This window comes from Saimiri boliviensis, chromosome 14 (genome assembly GCF_048565385.1).
Source record: "Saimiri boliviensis isolate mSaiBol1 chromosome 14, mSaiBol1.pri, whole genome shotgun sequence".
Taxonomy (NCBI): Eukaryota; Metazoa; Chordata; class Mammalia; order Primates; family Cebidae; genus Saimiri; species Saimiri boliviensis.
Window position 1 is genome coordinate 74,556,832 of NC_133462.1, and position 19,449 is coordinate 74,576,280.

Consider the following 19,449-nt stretch of genomic DNA (forward strand, 5'->3'; position numbering starts at 1 on the left):
TGCAGTGGTGCGATCTCAGCTCACTGCAACTTCTGCCTCCCGGGTTCAAGCAATTCTCCTGTTTCAGCCTCCCAAGTAACTGGGATTACAGGAGCCCACCACCCGCCACCACATATTTTTAGTAGAGACGGGGTTTCACCATGTTATGTTGGCCAGGCTAGTGTCGAACTCCTGACCTCAGGTGATCCGCCCACCTAGTCTTCTGAAAGTGCCGGGATTACAGGTGTGAGCCACCGCGCCCGGCGTTACTGACCAAAGCTGACAACCCTATTTATAATCAAATAAACCGCCGAGCAGTAGTAACTGCAGCATTGTGATTACAGCAGGCCTCGGTGGCTTAGAGTCCCTATTCTGCCTGTGACTGTTGTGCCACATCGGGGACGTCATTTAGCCTCTCCAAGTCTCAATTTTCTCATCTGTAAGATGGGGGCAGTATCAGTGCCTTCTTCAGAGTTGCTGGGAGGATTCAATGAGATGATGTATGCAGAGACGGCTTTTGGCTCAAAGTTCACAGCAGCTGGTGTCGTTTCCTTGACTTCGCTACCTGACCCTCTACTAACTACCGCCACAACTACCCCAGCCTCCGGGGTCGCCCAGCCTTCCTCCCCAGGGGCTGGGAGCGTGGCCTCGGCTTCGGGTGGGAGCCCCAGCTCGTGCCCCCGCGCGATCCCGGGATTGGTCCGCAGATGGCAGCACCGGCCCCGGGCCGCAGCGGTCCGGTCCCGGCGCTCTGCAGGCCGCGGGCTGGCCTGGTCCCGGGCCGGGCTCCCAGCAGGCGGGGAGCGGCTGAGGCCACACCCCGCGGGCCGGGCCGCTTCCCTCCGGTGAATCATCGCTGGCAGCTGGGGCGCCCGCGGAGTCGCCCGGACCTTCCTCTGCGCAGTGCGGCCGCCGGGACCGCAGCATGGCGGGGATCGCGGCCAAGCTGGTGAAGGACCGGGAGGCGGCCCAGGGGCTGGGCTCGCACGAGAGGGCCGTCAAGTACCTCAACCAGGACTACGAGGCGCTGCGGGACGAGTGCCTGGAGGCCGGGGCGCTCTTCCAGGACCCCTCCTTCCCGGCCCTGCCCTCGTCCCTGGGCTTCAAGGAGCTGGGGCCCTACTCTAGCAAGACCCGGGGCATCGAGTGGAAGCGACCCACGGTAGGTAGACACGCGCGGCAGGACGCGGCCAGGGCGGCCGGGCAGGGCGGGGTGCAGCCCGGGTGCTGCAGTGGGGACCCCACCGGCCCGCGACACCTCCGCGCCGCCCGAGCCCGGGACTCCGTTCGAGCGTGGGGGGGACATCGGGGCCTGCCCTCTCTTCCACGCACCGGGCTTTCCTGGGCGGATCGGGGGGAATCACTGCTCTCAAACCCCACTAGCAGGCCCGCCAGGTGAGCCGCTTTAGGACTTAACAGAAACTCAGAGTGGCACAGGAGGCCGGGGTGAAACTTTGATTGGACTCTAGTGGAAGCTGGAAGGGGAGGGGAATCGGGTCTGCAGGGAAGGGATGGTGAGAGGCAGCACCTACCAGAGAAAGTCTCTCTAACCGGGGTTCTGTCTGCGCATGGAAAGGGACAGGACACAGCCTGGTAATTTTGTGACTAAGGATAGTCTCATGCAGCCCTGAGGTTAGATTTATTTTTCCAAAGGGCCAGGGAAACCTCCCCATAACGTTGACACTGGTAATTAACCCAGGACACGGAGGTGCTCCAAGGAGCCAGTGTCTCATGATTTCCCTGGTGGGAAGCCTCCGGGCCCCCTTATCCCGCCCCCTAGGGTCTCTGTCCTCCCTTCCCTGGGACACCTTCTGCTCCCCAATCTGTTTGTCCATTCCGTTTCCCGGACAAACCCTGTGGCTCTTCCTCCTGTGAGACACTTCCCCGGGCTTCTCCCACCACGCCTAGGGAAGCCTGCGGGGAAGTCCAACTTCTAGATTCCTGTTATGAGAACAAGTCTTCCAGCTCTGCTTCCACACCTGGCAGCTTCACAGGTCACCCTGTTACCCTAAATCCAGCCCATTGGTAGCGAGGGCTGCAGCAAGCGGGCTAGCCCAGGTTTGGGGCACTTGGGTTCTTCTTGCTAACCTGCTGGGTGACCTTGAGTGAGTCATTTAACTTCTCTGTGCCTTCACATCTTCATCTAAAAGAAATCACTCTGCCTAGATATTTTCTCTCTTCTGTAGCCCAGCAGGCCCGGCCATCCTGGCTTCCTTTCAGTCTCTCAAAGGGCCAGTTCTTTCTTGGATGAGGCCCTCTCACCAGCAAGGCATGATCCTACCTGCGTTTCTGGAGTGTGGCTCACTCTCGTTCTTTCTGACTTAGTCACATGTTCCCTTCCCAAAGAGGTCCTTTCTGACCCTTCTTAGCAGCCGCCTCCCCACCACCCGCCCCCTGCCGGGTATCCTCTCTCACCCCATGCATTTCCTTCCCAGCATTGTCACACTTGAGAAATATAATCACATGTATTTGTTCTTCCTACTGAACTGCAGGGATCATATGTACATTATTTACCAGTATATCCACAGTGCCTAGCACATAAGCATGCCTTTCACAGTATTCATTCATTCATTTGCTCATTCATTCGACAGCATTGATTGAGCACCTCTTACATGCTAGGCACTGTCCTGAGAGCTCAGGAGATATACATTGTTGAACACAAAAGAAATAACTGTAGAATGAGTGGATACAGGATTGTAATGAGCCTCAAATGAAATTATGGTTGTGAAAGCGATACACTGACTCAACGCAGTGTCTCTCACAACTGTAAGCCCAACACTATGGGGGGTCAAAGTGGGAGGATCGTTTGAGCCAGGAGTCCAAGACCAGCCTGGGCAACATAGTAAGACTTGTCTCTATAAAAAAAAGAGAGAGAGAGAGAGAGAGAGAGAGAGAGAGACAAACCAAGAGAATGTGTTCACTTTACATTCACATGGCACTTTACAGTTTACACAGTGAGTTCACACACTTATTCACTTATTCTTTTGTTCATTCAATAAGGATTTCTCTAATACCTACTATATGCCAGGCACAATGCATATAGTTCCTGCTTCTGAAGACTTACTTTTGAGGCCAGAGGGGACAGAGACAGGTCCCCCAACAGCTGGAAATGCCTGTGGGACTTCCAGATGAGGATATGGAGGTCTAGAGATGATTGAGGGCCACTGCTTAGGGCAGGCTGACTGCACAACCAAGTGAGAGCATGATTGTTACTATCCATCCCCGTTTGCCAGGTGAAGAAACTGAGGCATGGGAAGGTTAAACACTTGCCCAGAGTCAAGCTGGTGTAGGGCACGGATCCAGGGCTGCGTGAAGTCTGTACATGTTGAGCCTACGCCTCATGGCTGCACTCCCGGCCTCCATCCTACCTTCTCAAATGCTGCAGAGGTCAGGCAAGGGGAGCACAATTGTGTCCACTGGATCTGGACATTAGCAAGTCATTGGTGACTTTAGCAGAGCATTTGCAATGGAAAGGTGAGGGCAGAAGTGAAATGGTTGTAGACTCCAGAGTAGAGGAACTGGAAATGAAGAACATGGTCAACTCACTTAAGAAGGGCACCTGGGAAGACAGGAGAGGCGATAGGTAGAGCAGGACCTGGACTTTGAGAGCGTATTTGTTTTCTTTTCTCTTTCTTTTTTTTTTTTTTTTTCATGTGAGAACAACTAGAATGTATCGTATGTTGAATCACCAGGAAGAAGGGATTAAAGATAAAGGCAGGGCGGGGATGGTGAAACAGGGTCCCTGAGGAAGTGAGAATAGGGGTTTCAGGCAGGGCAGGGGAGCAGGTTGGCCTTGCAGCAGGAGCAGCTGCCCTTCCTTGGAGAGGGGATTTCACAACATTGGCAAGAGTGGCTCCATCGCCTGAAAGGGGGATGAAGCAGGAAGGGCCATGGGCCCAGGGTCCAAGGGACAGGCACGGCACAGTGAGGAGAAAGCTGGTGTGATCCGGGTGGCACATCAGATTCTCCCAGCGATCAGTCCTTTAGGAACAAGGGCAGGTGTTGTGAACCCCTGTTTTTCTCCCAAAAACACAAAACCACTGAGAGGTTTCTCACTTGCTTATCTTCAGCTGGCCAAACCCAGCTTCAAACCCCTATGTACTGTCTCCAAGTTCAGTGATCATTATCATCAACTTCTTCAACAGTAGTAATAATAGATCACATTTATGGAGTGCTTATGGCATGTTTACATCATTATCTCATTTGACACTCAGAACATCCTCTGTGGTAGGTATTTCATTGTTCCTATTTTGCAGGTGAAAAATCTGAGGCTTCCAAAGGTTAAGTAACTTCTTAGGGTCCTAGGAGCTATATAGTAAGTGCCAGAACCAGGATTCAAACCCAGGTTATCAGAATAATGCAGCAAAGCCCAAACCCTCCACCCCTTTCCACTGACTGGTAAATCCCATGTTTAACTTGATGCCTTACATGCTGTGCACAAGTTTCCATTTTCTGAAGCATCACTAAGCGCCACTCTGAACTGTGACTTCTCTAGAGAGGCTGCTAAGGCGCTAGAAAGTTTCTGAAGTATAATGGAAAAACCCTGCAGGGGTAAGTGCCTGGCACACTCAGGATTATCAGTGTGATTCTTTATAATAAACAGACTCCCAGCACCAAGCCCAATCTATTCCATCAGCTGGATGGGAGCTCACTGGCAGGCTTTGGGCCAAGCTGGCTTCCTTTCCCTCAACCTAAGAGTGTTCTGATTCTCTCTGCCATTCCCAAAACCGACAGGAGCAGAGAGCAACAAGACAGAGGCTTGAAGGGAATGTGCTTTGCGGCAGACAGTGCTCCCAGAAGAGCTCAAAATCGGAGCCAAGATGAATGGGGGCTACATCCAAGTCTCACATAGGCAAACTTCTGCTTGACAGAGGGGGCATGCTGAGGTCCACTGGGTGGAGGAAGGCATGTGCAACCCAAGCAGACGTGAGACACAGGAGCAGCTCCTCTAAGTCAAGGTTGCCCGAGCCCAGAGAGGCCTAGATTTGTGCCCCAACTTCCTCTGTGGTTTTTGGGTGGAGCTCTTCAGAATCGAAACACACTCAGAGGGCGGCTGAAAGGGCTAAGAAGTGTTCAAGCTTGGCTTCCATCAGGCTGCTCCTGACAACAGCCCCTGAGGTTTTAGCACCCTTAGAGGCTTGGTACCAAATTAATTAGAGGCAGGGCAGGAGCAGAAAAAGTTGGCGCATTTGATCAGTAAATTCCAATGCCAATGCTGTCTATTACCTGTGAGCTGCGTTAACTTTGGACACATCACTTCACCTTTTTGAGCTGTTTCCTCCCCTGTAAAAGGAAGATAACACCCATTCCTGAGAGGGCTACATGAGATAAAGCTTTGAGCACAGTCTCTGATATAAGCAGGTACAGAACATATGGATGCTCCAAGTTTCATGGCCCCGTGGAAGAATTCAAAGGGGTTAGGTACCCCCTGCCCTCAAAAGGGTATGTGTAAGGAAGACAGAGTAATGCCTAAGTCATAAATTATAGAGTACAAAGACTCTGGGACTCAGGCTTGAAGGGATGAGTGAGGATCTGACTAAGAAGGAGGATTTCATGGAGGAGGTGAGAGGGAAGAGAGTGGGAAAGGAAGGAATTTCATGCAAGCAAAACAACTTGCAGGCAGGAACAGAGGAGAGAGGGTGCTAGCCCAGTGGAGAGGGTGGCTCTGGAGTGTGGATGGTCTCAACGTCTGGCAGAAAAGCCTGAACTTGATGCTGCTGTGTGCCCTGGGAAACAGCACAATGAGGGAGGCTCCAGGCAGTCTGGAGTGTGTAGGGTCCAATGCCTGCCCTTCTCAGACAGGACTGCTCACCCACCCATCAGGGCCAGGGAGCAAGGGTGAGAGGACCTCATGACACAGAGCTCTGACTGTGATGACACACTTTCCCCAGAAGGGAGGCGGAGGGAAGAAGGGGTTGGAAGACCCCACTGAGAATGGGGGCATCCTAACTGCAGAAGCACCTGCCTGGTGGGCTAACAGCACTCTGTGGGTCTCGTTCCCAGGAGATCTGCGATGACCCCCAATTTATCATTGGAGGAGCCACCCGCACAGACATCTGCCAAGGAGCTCTGGGTAAGTGATGGTTTCAGAGCAAGCAGAGGGGTCTTGGTTGTAAAGCTGTGTGTGGAAGAGATGAGGGACAATCTGTGGCGTCTCTCCCTTCCCAATCAGCTTGGCAATTTCTATTTGCAGAAACTCTATGGAATTTCTTGGCCCTAGAGGGGCAATGTTTCTACCCTCAGCCCCATGCTGGGTCACACAAATAAGGACTCCTGTGTCCCCTGCACAATGCTAGTTGCTGAAGTTACAGAGATACTGCCACTGGGAGGGCCAGGGGGCTTCTGGATGTCAGTCACCCCTTGGTATGCACCTCCTAAAGCCGGTATTACCGGTGGTTCACCAAATAGTCTCTGGGCCGAGGACCAGGTGGTAGGACTCCCCCAGGCCAAGGACTGTACTGAGACATCAGTTCTCTGAGGTTCAGGGGCCAGGGAAAGTGACTCAGTGTGAAGGAAGAAGAAACTCTAAAGCTCGCTGCTGAAGGAAGTTAAGGTACCAGGACATTCTCAGTGTTTGCAGGACAAGCTCACCATGGTATCAAGACAGCGGGAATTGGATTGTTGTGAAGGCTGTTGTGATGCTCATTTAAGTAAAATTAACTGGAGTAGCTGTATTGTCCGAAACCTTGCTTTCTGGAGCCAAGTTCAGGTTTGTTTCTTGCTGAGAGTTTGAACCCACAGGGTTCCCCACCTTTAGTATGAAAACTCCCAAAGCTTCTAGGAAGTCCCAGCGATGTGGCCTGGGGCTGTTATTTATGATTCTCATAGAATCCACCCTCAATGATCTTTTACTCATAATAAATGTGGGCCTACAATTACTGGAGCAGATTATTTACTCTGATAAACCAAAAATCTATTTCCTGCCATCAGCCTCAGCCGGCTCCCCAGGCAAGTTCATCAGTAACAAAATCAATCAACTAGAGTTGTACTTCCTGTCCTCATCCACCTAGCAGAGGTTCTGGTACTCCTGCATTCCTAGTGCCAGCTGTTAACAGCTAACATTTAATGTGCATATACTGTGAGGTGCTGAACCATGCTTGCAAAATCTCTAAGGCTCCGTGATGATTCCCATTTTATAGATGAGGATGGAGAGGTCCTTCTATAGCTGAAGTGGGGGCTGGTACACAAATGCAGTTAGTCTGACCCCAGGGTATGTTTAAATCCTGAGCTAGACTCCCTAGGAGGGGACCTGGAAAATTTTCTAGCCCTGAGGGATGTCAAGGCATCTGTGTGAATCATTAGGACAGACTGTGAGGGAGAACATGACCTGAGTGAGAAAGCTTGTCTGAGCGTAGGCTCTGCAGATTCCTGAGATGCCAGAGTACATTCTTACCTGCAGAAAATACTCCTTTCATTTCTTTTCTTCTTGCCCCCACAAAAGACAGAAGACAGAGGTCCATGAGCAGCCAAGGCAAATGCTCCAGGAAAATCTCTTCATTAGAGAAAATAGAATTGATGGAAATTGACCAACTCTGGGGGCTTTAGAGAATCGAGAAACAGCCTGGCACAGTGTCTCACACCTGTAATTCAAGCACTTTGGGAGGTCGAGGCAGGCAGATCATCTGAGGTCAGGAGTTCGAGACCAGCCTGGCCAACATGGTAAAACCCCATCTCTACTAAAAATACAAAAAAAATTAGCTGGGCAGGGTGGCATGCACCTGTAATCCCTACTACTCAGGAGGCTGAGGCAGGAGAATTGCTTGAATCCAGGAGGCGGGGATTGCAGTGAGTGGAGATCACGCCACTGCACCCTAGCCTAGGCAACAGAGCAAGACTCCATCTCAAAAAAATAAAAAGAGAGAATCCAGAAACAAACCCAGCAACTGTCTAACATCTGCTTCAAAGTTTAATAATAGCTTAAGGGTCAAAGTGAAAGCAACGAATATGTGATTTAAGTCCTATGTAAATACCACTGGGTCATTTGGAGAGAAGACGGCAAAGCTTAACATTCCTGGGAGAAATTCCTCTCCCAGGGGAATTTTAAACCAGGTGAAATGTAAACCTTTTCAAAATTTACCGTGCCCCATCTGTAATTTCTCAGGGGGTTATGTGTGTGTGTGTGTGTGTGTGATGCAGTATTGGTTATTTTGTTCTTTTGGCCTTTTATTTTGGAGGACTCTAGCTAGATCACAGTCTGTGAAATGTGGTATTCTGTACTCTCAACCTGATTCTGCCATCTGAGCACTGGGTGGTAATGGGTATTGACCATCACCAAATCCCAACAGTCTCACAAGCACCAGGAACGGAGGCCATGACAGCAACACCCTGCAACATGGCCAGAGATACGACCCTACACTCAGCTCTGTCGGTAGCGGGGAGACTGGGCGAGTCATTACCTGGAGCTTCTATCTGGAACCTCCGTCTCTTCCAAAAACGGAGAAGGAAGGAAGAAGGGTAAATGATGTGACCTCAAAGACCCCCTAACATGTTGTATTCAGCTATTCTAAAGTCATTCCCTGGTTTCTGACCAGCTATTCCTCATTCCTTGTGCTAGAGGGCTAGAGCACCATAAAATCATCCTTTTTCTCTCTCTTTCTCCTTTTTTTTTTTTTTTTTTTTTTTGTTGTTGTTGTTGTTGTTGAGCCTGAATCTTGCTCTGTCACTCAGGCTGGAGTGCAATGGCACAATTTCGGCTCACTGCAGCCTCTGCTTCCCCGGTTCAAGCAATTCTCCTGCCTCAACCTCCCCAATAGCTTAGACTACAGGCGCGTACCATCATACCCAGCTAATTTTTTGTATTTTTAGTAGAGACAGGATTGTACCATATTGGCCAGGCTGGTATCGAACTCCTGAACTTGTGATCCACCCGCCTTGGCCTCCCAAAGTGCTGGGATTATAGGTGTGCACCACTGCACCTAGCCAAGAGCATTCTTTTATTACATATGTAAGAGTAATAACAGCAACTCTCACCTACATGACAGTGTGCAATTTATGGAGCATTTTTTCACTGCAGCATGTCACGTACTTACCCCAAATCTAAAGTAAATATTTTCACCCCACTGTACAGATAAAAACACTGAGGCACAGAGAGGGCAGAGTAAGTATAAAGCCACACAGCTAATAATTGCCAAAGGATTGAACTCTGGTCTGACTGTAAATCCTGCACTCTTGGTAACCCATGCTCCCTCCAGTTTGCCATACTGCTGTGCTGAGGAACCGTTCTCAGCAAAATTCATTTGTTCCACCTGCGCTTTCTACCCTGATCCTTACTCAATTCACCCAGGGAATTTGGGCAGGTGACATTCTTAGACCTGTGCCTCTCCCTGGCCTATTTACTGTGCTGCCCAGCAAGGGTTAATCCGTGATCACCCATCCTCCTTCTCAGAAGGCTCAGCTTCCAAGCTTTCCCAAAGCCATTCAAACCATGTTTACAGAGCTGCTCTGACCATGAGCCACCTGCATTGCAGAACGTAGTTGTACAAGAATTGACTCAGCAGAGAAAAATCTGCCCTTTCTGGGGGAAGGGCTGGAGACCCAGCCAGAGCCTCCACCGGCAGGCCCTGCAGCTAAATATGGCTCTGAAATTGTGGGGTAGTAACCACATACTTACAGGTGCTTGCCACTTGAAATGGCTCCCAAGGACCCAGGAAATTCCAAGGCTGAGCTGCTCCTACCTCTGGTGCTTTGCACTGGGTCACCACTGAGCTTTCCCCACAGCCTGCAGAGCTCACATGAAGGCAGCTACCCCAGCCAGGAACACATAGGTGAGCGTATAGACCCCTGGCTTCCTGAGGGAGAGCCCAAGGCTGCCAAGGCTGTTGAAACAGCATACCCGGCCAGTCATGATGGCTCACGCCTGTAATCCCAGCACTTTGGGAGGCCGAGGCAGGTGGATCACCTGAGGTGGAGAGTTCGAGACCAATCTGACCAACGTGGAGAAACCCCATCTCCACTAAAAATACAAAAATTGGCCGGGCAGGGTGGCACATACCTGTAATCCCAGCTACTCGGGAGGCTGAAGCAGCAGAATCTCTTGAACCTGGGAGGCGGAAGTTGTGATGAACCGAGATCAATTCATTACACTCCAGCCTGGGCAACAAGAGCAAGACTCCATCTTAAAAAAAAAAAAAAAAAAAAAAAGCACACCCTCATTTCATTGTAACCCAGCAAATGTTCCCCAGGCCCTTCAGTGGTGGGTCAACGTGCCTCCTCCTCAAGATGTCACATGGACCTCCAGAACCCACTGGGAGGTGTTCGACTGCAGGGCGCTTCACCTCACATTCTAGCTCAGCAGAGGGTGGGGGAGGGGCAAGACCAATGGGAAAGGCAAGCCAGGTGGGGCCATTTTCAGTCCGTTCCTTCTACCACTTATTAGCCGCTTATTTGGACCCAACCTCTCTGAGCCTCAGTTTCCTCCTCTGTGAAATGGGATAATGATAAGGAGGTTCCCTTCCCAGGGCTGTGGAGGAAAGTGAGATTTACACAAGCAAACACACTTGGCACACTACACTGTAGAATCCCAAACCGATTCAAGAGACCAGGGTTATTATTACTGATTCCAGTTATGTGAAAAGTCCTTTCACCAAATTGCAGAAGAAAAGCAGGAGAGCGGAGGAAGAGAAAAGGCAGAAAAGAAAAGAAGTTGGGTTGGAAACCAGATCCTTGTCCTTGAAAAGTTCGTATTCTAAGGGTGGAAATGCTGAGGAGAGACAAACGTGGCCTGTGTTGGGGTAACGCACAGATTGAAACTCAGAAGGAGAAACGTAGGGGGAGTTAATAAACACAAAGGGGTCAAATGTGTATTCTTCAATTTTAAACATGGAATTTTAAGTATTTTAAATAATTTTTTTCTTTCTTCCTTTTTTTTTTTTTTTTTTTTTTTTGAGACAGGGTCTTGCTCTGTTGCCCAGACTAGAATGCAGTAGCACAATCATAGCTCACTGTAGCCTCAGCCTCCGGGGCTCAAGTGATCCTCCCACCTCAGCCTCCAGAGTAGCCAGGAGTACAGACATGCGCCACCATACCCGGCTAATTTTTGTGTGTGTCTGTGTGGAGATGGGGTCTCACTATGTTTCCCAGGCCAGTCTCAAACTCCTGGGCTCAAGCAATCCCCCTGCCTTGTCCTCCCAAAGTGCTGGGATTACAGATGCGAGCCACCACACCTGGCAAATAGTTTTTAAGTTATAAATTTAAAAATGCATTTTTATAATAGGTACCTTTAAAAATGTTAATAGAGTTTATTTTTTAGCACAGGTTTAGGTTTACAGAAAAGCTGAGATGACAATACAGGAAGTTCCAGATACCTCACGCCCAGTTTCCCCTGTTATTAACGTGTTACATTAGTATGGTGCACATGTTACAGTGAATCAACATTGATGCAGTATTATTAAGGTTTATTTTTGTTTTTATTTAATTGCATTTTAGGTTTTGGGGTACATGTGAAGAACATGCAAGATTGTTGCATAGGTGCACACATGGCAGTGTGATGTGCTGCCTTCCTCCCCACGACCTATATCTGGCATTTCTCCCCATGCTATCTCTCCCCAACTCCCCACCCCCCGCTGTCCCTCCCCTATTTCCCCCCGACAGACGCCAGTGTGTGATGCTCCCCTCCCTGTGTCCACGTGTTCTCATTGTTCAAGACCCGCCTATGAATGAGAACATGCGGTATTTGATTTTCTGTTCTTGTGTCAGTTTGCTGAGAATGATGGTTTCCAGGTTCATCCCTGTCCCTACAAAGGACATGAACTCATCGTTTTTGATGGCTGCATAATATTCCGTGGTGTATATGTGCCACATTTTCCCTGTCCAGTCTGTCATCGATGGGCATTTGGGTTGGTTCCAGGTCTTTGCTATTGTAAACAGTGCTGCCATGAACATTTGTGTGCATGTGTCCTTATAGTAGAACGATTTATAATCCTTTGGATATATACCCAGTAATGGGATTGCTGGGTCAAATGGAATTTCTGTTTCTAGGTCCTTGAGGAATCGCCACACTGTCTTCCATAAATGGTTGAACTAATTTACACTCCCACCAACAGTGTAAAAGCATTCCTATTTCTCCACGTCCTCTCCAGCATCTGTTGTCTCCAGATTTTTTAATGATCGCTATTCTAACTGGCATGAAATGGTATCTCAGTGAAGTTTTGATTTGCATTTCTCTAATGACCAGTGATGATGATCATTTCTTCATATGTTTGTTGGCCTCATGTATGTCTTCTTTTGTAAAGTGTCTGTTCATATTCTCCGCCCATTTTTGAATGGGCTTGTTTTTTCTTGTAAATCTGGTTTAGTTCTTTGTAGATTCCGGAAATTAGCCCTTTGTCAGATGGGTAGATTGCAAAAATTTTTTCTCATTCTCTTGGTTGCCGATTCACTCTGACTGTTTCTTTTGGTGTGCAGAAGCTGTGGAGTTTGATTAGGTCCCATTTGTCTATTTTGGTTTTTGTTGCCAATGCTTTTGGTATTAAGGTTTATTCTTTATGCAGATTCTCTTAGTTTTTCCCTAAAGTCCTTCCTCTGTTCCGGGATTCCATCCAGGACCCCACATTCCATTTAGTTGTCTAGTCTCCTTTGGTTCCTCTGGGCTGTGACCGTCTCTCAGTCTTTCCTTGATATTGATGAGCTTGACAGTTTTGGGGAATATTGGTCAGAGATTTTGTAAGATGCCTGCTTATTGGACTTTGTGGTACCTTTTAAATAACTTTGCAGTGGTACATACCTGTAATCCAAGTACTTTGGGAGGCTGAAGCAAGAGGATCGCTTGAGCCCAGGAGTTTGGGACCAGCCTGGGCAACATAGCAAAACTCTGTCACTACAAAAAAATTACCTGGGCTTGTTGGCACACACCTGTAGTCCCAGCTACTCAGGAGGCTGAAGCGGGAGGATCACTTGAACCCAGACAGTGGAGGCTGCTGTGAGCCATGCACTCCAGCCTGGTTCTGGAGTCACTGCACTCCAGCCCCGGCAACAGAGTGAAAATTTATCTCAAAAAAAATAAATAAGTATGCATGTAGTTAAAATTTTTAAAGACTAGCAAATAGATGTTGGCTGGTTTCATGAAGAAAGTAAAAACATTCTTTTTCTTAAAAATGATCTCTTCGGCTGGGCAAGATGGCTCACACCGGTAATACCAGCACTTTGGAAGACCAAGGTGGGCGGATCAACTGAGGTCAGGAGTTTGAGACCAGCCTGACAAACATGGAGAAACCCCATCCCTACTAAAAATACAAAATTAGCTGGGCATGGTAGCACATGCCTATAATCCCAGCTGCTCAGGAGGCTAAGGCAGGACAATCACTTGAACCCAGGAGGCAGAGGTTGTGGTGAGCCAAGATTGCACCATTGCACTCCAGCCTGGGGCAACAAGAGTGAAACTCCATCTCAAAAAATTAAAAAAAAAAAAAATCTCTTCACCACCAGTCCAAGCACCCCCATCAGCAGCCTCCCAGGGCACTATCCATGGGTACACTGTCCATGGACCATCGTGTCCCCTCGGCTTCTCTTCTGCTTGTAAATGCTCTTGCACCACTTCTCTCCCTTGTGGCTGCTGTCCACACTCCCCGCCGCCTTCCCTGTGCATCTAGCATCTTAGAGATGAGATGAGACATCTCTTGCCTTAGTGCATCTAAGACAGCTCATAAGCAGGGCCAGGTGAACTGCTAACCCTGCTGTTTTCTTGGAGGCCCCTGCCCCAACCTGGCTGCCCCAGCTTTGGCCATGGTAAAATCTCTCCTTAGCTGTCCCTGCCCCCTCTCCAGGAATAGGAGCGGTAGGACCCCCTTTAAGAATCCCCTCTTTCCCATATACTTTCCTGCAAAGCCACAGGGCGTGCAGAGTGGGATTCCAGGGCTCTAGCCTGCTACTCATGGGCCTCTGGATCCAGGGGTGACCCTTCGCCTGTTTGGGAGCCCCCTTAGCTTTTCCACCAGCTTCCTCTGACCAGGAGCGGAGCCACGCCCCTATATGGAACTTTAAGACTGTGTGACAGAAAGGTGCCACTGGAGCCCAGGGCCTTGTGGGGTTCCTCCGTCTTCCTGGGGATCAGGATCAGAGTGAAAAAGTTTCCAACATTCTTTCTTCTTGGGCCCATTCTCAGGATGACGTTTCTCCTGTATTTTGCTACCCCAGCCCAAGCGAGACTTGAGTAGTTCAGCACTGTGAATCCCCACGGGAAGTCGGGAAAATAGATACTGTCTTTGCGGTTTCTCCAGGAGCTAGGAAGGAGAGTTCCTGAAGAGCAGGAATTTAAGATAGGAATTGGTGGTCGAGGGCAGGGTTCCACCGCCTCCTCCCTTCTTCTGTGGCGTCTGTGATGACAGCAGGGATTGGGGAGGAAGAGGGTGGGTTTGCCTGTGCCTGGGGGGAGGGCAGTCAGGAATGAGCAGCTAGCTCTGCTGCCGTACTGGACATACAACTCTGATATCAGCTAGTGACTGTGGGGGCAACAGCCCAGCAGGGTCAGGGCTGCAGGGAACAGGCATGCAAAAAAAATGAAACATGCAACAGTTCACATCCTCCTGGTCCAGGGCACGGTTGAGAAGGGCAAGGGAGAGTGAACGTCAGGTGCCGGCACCCTCGCCTCCCTCCCAGCCTCCCTTTTAGAGCCTCCCTTCCTGCAGGTAGGGCAGGGAGAAGGGAAAGGAAAGGCCTGGAGCATGTGGTTTGAATCACTCACTGTGGCTCACAGTTCTGGTGTGTGTGCAGTTTAGGGAAGGAGGCTGAAGACCTCTTGTTAATGAGGGTGGGGCGTAAGTACAATGGAGGATCTTCCCCTCTCCTGCCAGACCCTGATATAAATAAAGCGTGATTGTACATACAAGGGGAATTCCACTTTGGGGGTATCCTTTTCTGCGCTGCTGCCAGACTGTGAAATGAGTAACAAACGGATGGATGGCCCAGTGTGACTCATCAGCCACCCTCTCGCAGGCCCTGCACACTGGCAGGGTGTGCACTTCCTCTACAGAAGCCCCTCCCTGTCAGTTTCAGAGGGGTGGCCCTGAATTGGCTTTTCAGAGGTTCCTTCTCCTCCCTTCAAAGTGAAGACTCACAGCTGCCTGAAAATGGCTCTCCGCCTTCCTGGGCTGCCTAGGACCTTGAGAGATGTGTCTCTTTGGGACGGGGTGTCAAGTCTGCTGGAGATTGTTAAAATGCCATTGTCTCAGGAAGGCTGAAATTTAGCCAGGAGCAGTCTTCAGATCTCGGTCTGTTTTTCATTTATCTAGCTGTCAGCATGGGAAGCAAAGGAACAAAAGTTCTAAAGAAATAGAACACAAAACAAGTAAGATTTGAGATCCACCAGGGTTTCTCGACCTTGGCGCAACTGACTGGATAACTGTTCATTGCAGGGGCTGTCCTGTGCCTTATAGGATGTTTAGCTGCATCCTTGGCCTCTACCCACACACCCTAGGGTGGCACTCAAAAATGTCTGCAGACCTTGCCAAATGTCCCCTGGGGGTTTGGCAGGGTTGGGGGTGCATGGAATGCCCCCAATTGAGAACCACTGGCAGAGAAGGAATGAAGGGAGAGGTGCTGTGGGGGTCACTGGGCATGCAGAATGCCTTTTGTGGAGGTACAGGGAGAGACGTAGCAATAGCAGTGGTAATCAGTAGGTGAGTTGCTGAAGACAAACTAAACATACTTTCTGGCATTGCTTCAGTCAGATCTAGCCACAGTTATGAGTAAATACTGTAGGAAAGGAGAAAGCATTGCATGTACAGGGTCAGGGCAGCATTGTTGGGATAGTTGAGCTTGTGGGAGGGAAGCTCCAAGCTTCCCACTGGCACTGGGAGGAACACAGCAAAGGAGGAGAAGGGTACTCCCTGCATCTCGGAGAATGCTTCCCCTGGCAGGCCGTTTTGTCTGCTCAGCTTCCCAGCTCAGGCGACTTTCCAAAGCACACATCAGCAGGGAGACAGTGGGAACATCACAGCAACTGCAGAGCAGCTGAGTGGCCTGGCTGGCCTGACGCTGGCCTTTCTCAAGTGTTGGCTCCATTCTCTTGCTGGCATCCCCAGGTGGGAGACTCTGTTAGCAGATGTATCTTACTATCCCTGGCTCCCTGTTATGCGTTACAGTTCAGACTCCCAAGCACAAGCTCCCTGTATTATCACACCCGTATCTAGTGTGTGACAATCCACGGCAAAACAAATGGCTTGAAACACAAGGCATTTTGTTGTTCTCATGGTTCTGAAGGAGGATTGGGCTGAGCTGGGTGACTCTCTCCCGGTCTCTCAGGTGGTTGCAATCAGATGGGGCTGGGGACAGAGTCCTCTGAAGGCCCCCTAACCCGCATGTCTGGTGCCACCGAAGGGTAGATCAGCTGGGGCTCCAGGGATCTCTGTCTCTTCTGTGGTCTCCCCATCACAGGGACTTGAAGGTAGCTGAGTTACCTATCTTACAGCAGCTCATGTCCCAAGAGAAATCCCTGGGAGCTGTCTCATCTTTACAATCTAGCCTTGGAAGTCACATAGCATCACTTCTGCCATGTCCTATTTGTTGAGATCAGTGAAGGCTCACCCAGGATCAAAGGGAAGGGACACAGAGCCCACTTCTCGCTGGAGAGTGGCAGGGTTCTGGAAGAACATGTGAAACTGGAAACATTGTTGCCTCTATTTTTGGAAGACACCACAATTCCTCCCTTTGAATAATGGCCTTCATGTCCTTTACCAATAATAGCCCAAGCTGCTTGGGCATTAGCTCATTATGGTTTGGGGGGGTGGGGAGGATGTGTTTTCTGGGACTTCCCAAGGTGCACAGTAGTGAAGGACTTAATAAGCTGGGCTGATGCAGCTTCAGGACTCCACTCATCCCCAAGCGTTTCTGAGATGCTCCTGGGGCCCAGGAGCCCTGACTTACACAAGCCAGCAACTGCCTTTCTGCTTCCATTCAGCCAGCTTTATTGCGCATCTATTACAGGAAGAGTCGTGGGCTGAGACTTCAGCAAAAAAGGTAAAAGCAAAACACAATCCCTTCTCTACGCAGGGTTCTTCCCTCTCCATGTCCAGCTAGTCCCTCCGTTCTAGGCCCTTAGTTCATCACCAAGCCTCCGTTTTCTTCTGTTCCCCCGTTGTTCCAGGGCAGGCCCCAGTTCTCACCAGGACTCTGGTTCGGGATGCCTACAGGTGATCCCAGAATTGTCATGGCCTGCCATGCAGTTTTTCAGCTTTACAATGGCATGAAAGCAATACACATTCAGTAAAAACCTGAAGTATCCATACAAACCATGCTGTTGTTCACTTTCAGTACAGTATTCAATAAATTACATTGAGATACTCAACACTTTATTTTAAAACAGGCTTTGCCTCCTTAGATAATTTTGCCCAACCGTAGGCTACTGTAAGTGTTCTGGGCACAATTCAGGTAGACTAGGCTAAGCAATGGTGTTTGGTAGTGTCAACAAAAGAGTCAAATTCTGTGAGATATTTAAAGAGGTTTATTCTGAGCCAAACATGAGTGGCCACGGCCTGTGACAAAGCCCAAGGAGTTGGTTTACAGCTTGATTTTATACATTTTAGAAGCACAGAAGCTACGGGCAGACATCAATCCAGAAAGGCAAGACAACTTGAAGTGGATGCGGAAGGCACAGGGGCTGGAGGGGCTCCAAGTCACAGGGGAACTGGAATCAAGACCAGGTGCGGTAGCTCATGCCTATAATTCCAGCACTTTGGGAGGCCAAGGTGGGTGGATCACTTGAAGTCAGGAGTTCGAGATCAGCCTGGCCAACATGGTGAAACCTCATCTCTACTAAAAGTGCAAAAATTAACTGGGCATGGTGGTGCATGCCTGTAGTCCCAGCTACTCAGAGGCTGTGGCAGGAGAATGGCTTGAACTCAGGAGGTTGCAGTGAGCCAGGATTGCACCACTGCACTCCAGCCTGGGCAACAAGAGTGAGAATTCCTCAACAACAAAACAACAACAAAAGACCTGAAATCAATAGAAAGGAGTGTCTAGGTTGAGATAAGAGGTTGTGGAGACCAAATTTTTTATCATACAGATGAAGTCTCATAGATGGCTACCCTTAAAGGCAATAGACGGCAAATATTTTCTATTCAGACCTCTAAAAGGTTAGATGCTCAGCTATTCTCTTCAGGATCAGAAAAAGACCTAGAAAGGGAAGATGATTCAAAGCATCAAGCTCGTCCAACCCTCGTGCTGCCCAGGACGGCTGTGAATGCAGCCCGACACAAATTTGTAAACTTGCTCAAAACATGATGAGATTTTTTTTTTTTTTTTTTTTGCAATTTTTTTTTTTTTTCTAGCTCAGCTATCGTTAGTGTATTTTATGTGTGGCAATTCTTCTTCCAGTGTGGCCCAGGGAAGACAATAGATTGGACACCCCTGCTATAGAATGTAGATTTTCCCACAAGAGACCGCTTTGTACAGACATTTCAAAAATATGTCAGAAAGATATATTTTGGCATAAAATACTTGGATTTCTTTCAGGGCCTGTGGTCTGTCATGTGATGCTCTACTAGAGTCTGGTTGGAATTTGGTATCTCCTTCCTAGGAGGAGCCTGTTTCCTGAGTCTTAAGGTCTCTGTTTTCAGTGAATGCTGGTCAGCTGTGCCTGAATTCCTAAGGGAGGAGGATATGCCGAGGCCTGAAGGACCTCCCTTCCCATCTCGGCCTAAACTTGTCTTTCAGGTTTACTTTGGAATCCCCTTGCTAAGGGGGCATCCATTCAGTCAGTTAAGGGGCTTGGACTTTTATTTTTAGTTTATAGTATAGGCTAGCTGTATGAAATGCATTTTCGACTTAATATTTTCAACTTCTGACGGATTTGTTCAGATGTAACCCTTTGTAAGTTAAGGAGCATGTGTACTTGTATCTAATCCACTTCGGGCACTACTGCCAGAGACCCCGTCCTCAGGGAGCTCATGGAAGAAGTGGAGGCAAATGACTAAACAGATGGATTAAATCCAAGTTCAGATCATGTTAGGAGTCGGCTGGGATGCAGTATGAGGGTCTGGAGGGGAACGGTAAGGGGTTAAGAGAGATACCCCAAAGGACGATTAAGGAGGGAGAGTTGGAAGGAAGGTTTCCCACAAAGAGGAGGCAGGGAGAGATTCATTCTGAAAAATGCAGAACGTTTTATTGTGCTTGCAGGGGCTGCTGCAGAAGGGGAAAGGGAGAGAAATAAATAACTTTTAGCTTAAATTCTCTCAGGAACCAGTTCAGATTCCTAACCTGGCCTGGACGTCCAACCCCATCCTCCCCGCCGTAGCCCTCTCTACTTCCTAGCGCCCAGCCCCACCATGCCAGTCCCGCTGGCTGCCTGTTCTGGAGTCTGCACTTGACCTTCCCTCTCCCTGAAAGTGCCCCCTGCCCTTGGTCACCCAGCACCCCCCTCTAAGCCTTCCTCGCCCCTCCGTCCTCCTACGGTCTCAGTCTGCCCTGTTCAGACTCAAAGCCTCATGCTCACCACCATCATCCACAACACTGCTTCCATGTCTGTCTCCTGCTGGCTGT

The 19,449-nt window shown here is 49.4% G+C and overlaps 1 protein-coding gene across 1 annotated transcript in view; it reads left to right on the plus strand.

Annotated features, from left to right (window-relative positions):
• The first annotated feature begins 823 nt into the window (after positions 1 to 823).
• The window catches only part of CAPN2 (calpain 2), a 61,097-nt gene continuing 42,471 nt past the window's right edge, over positions 824 to 19,449 (plus strand). The window contains exons 1-2 of the mRNA XM_003930314.4: positions 824 to 1,141; positions 5,983 to 6,052. Coding sequence (XP_003930363.1) covers positions 905 to 1,141; positions 5,983 to 6,052 — 307 coding nt within the window. The 5' untranslated portion in view covers positions 824 to 904. The remainder of the gene's footprint in view (positions 1,142 to 5,982; positions 6,053 to 19,449) is intronic.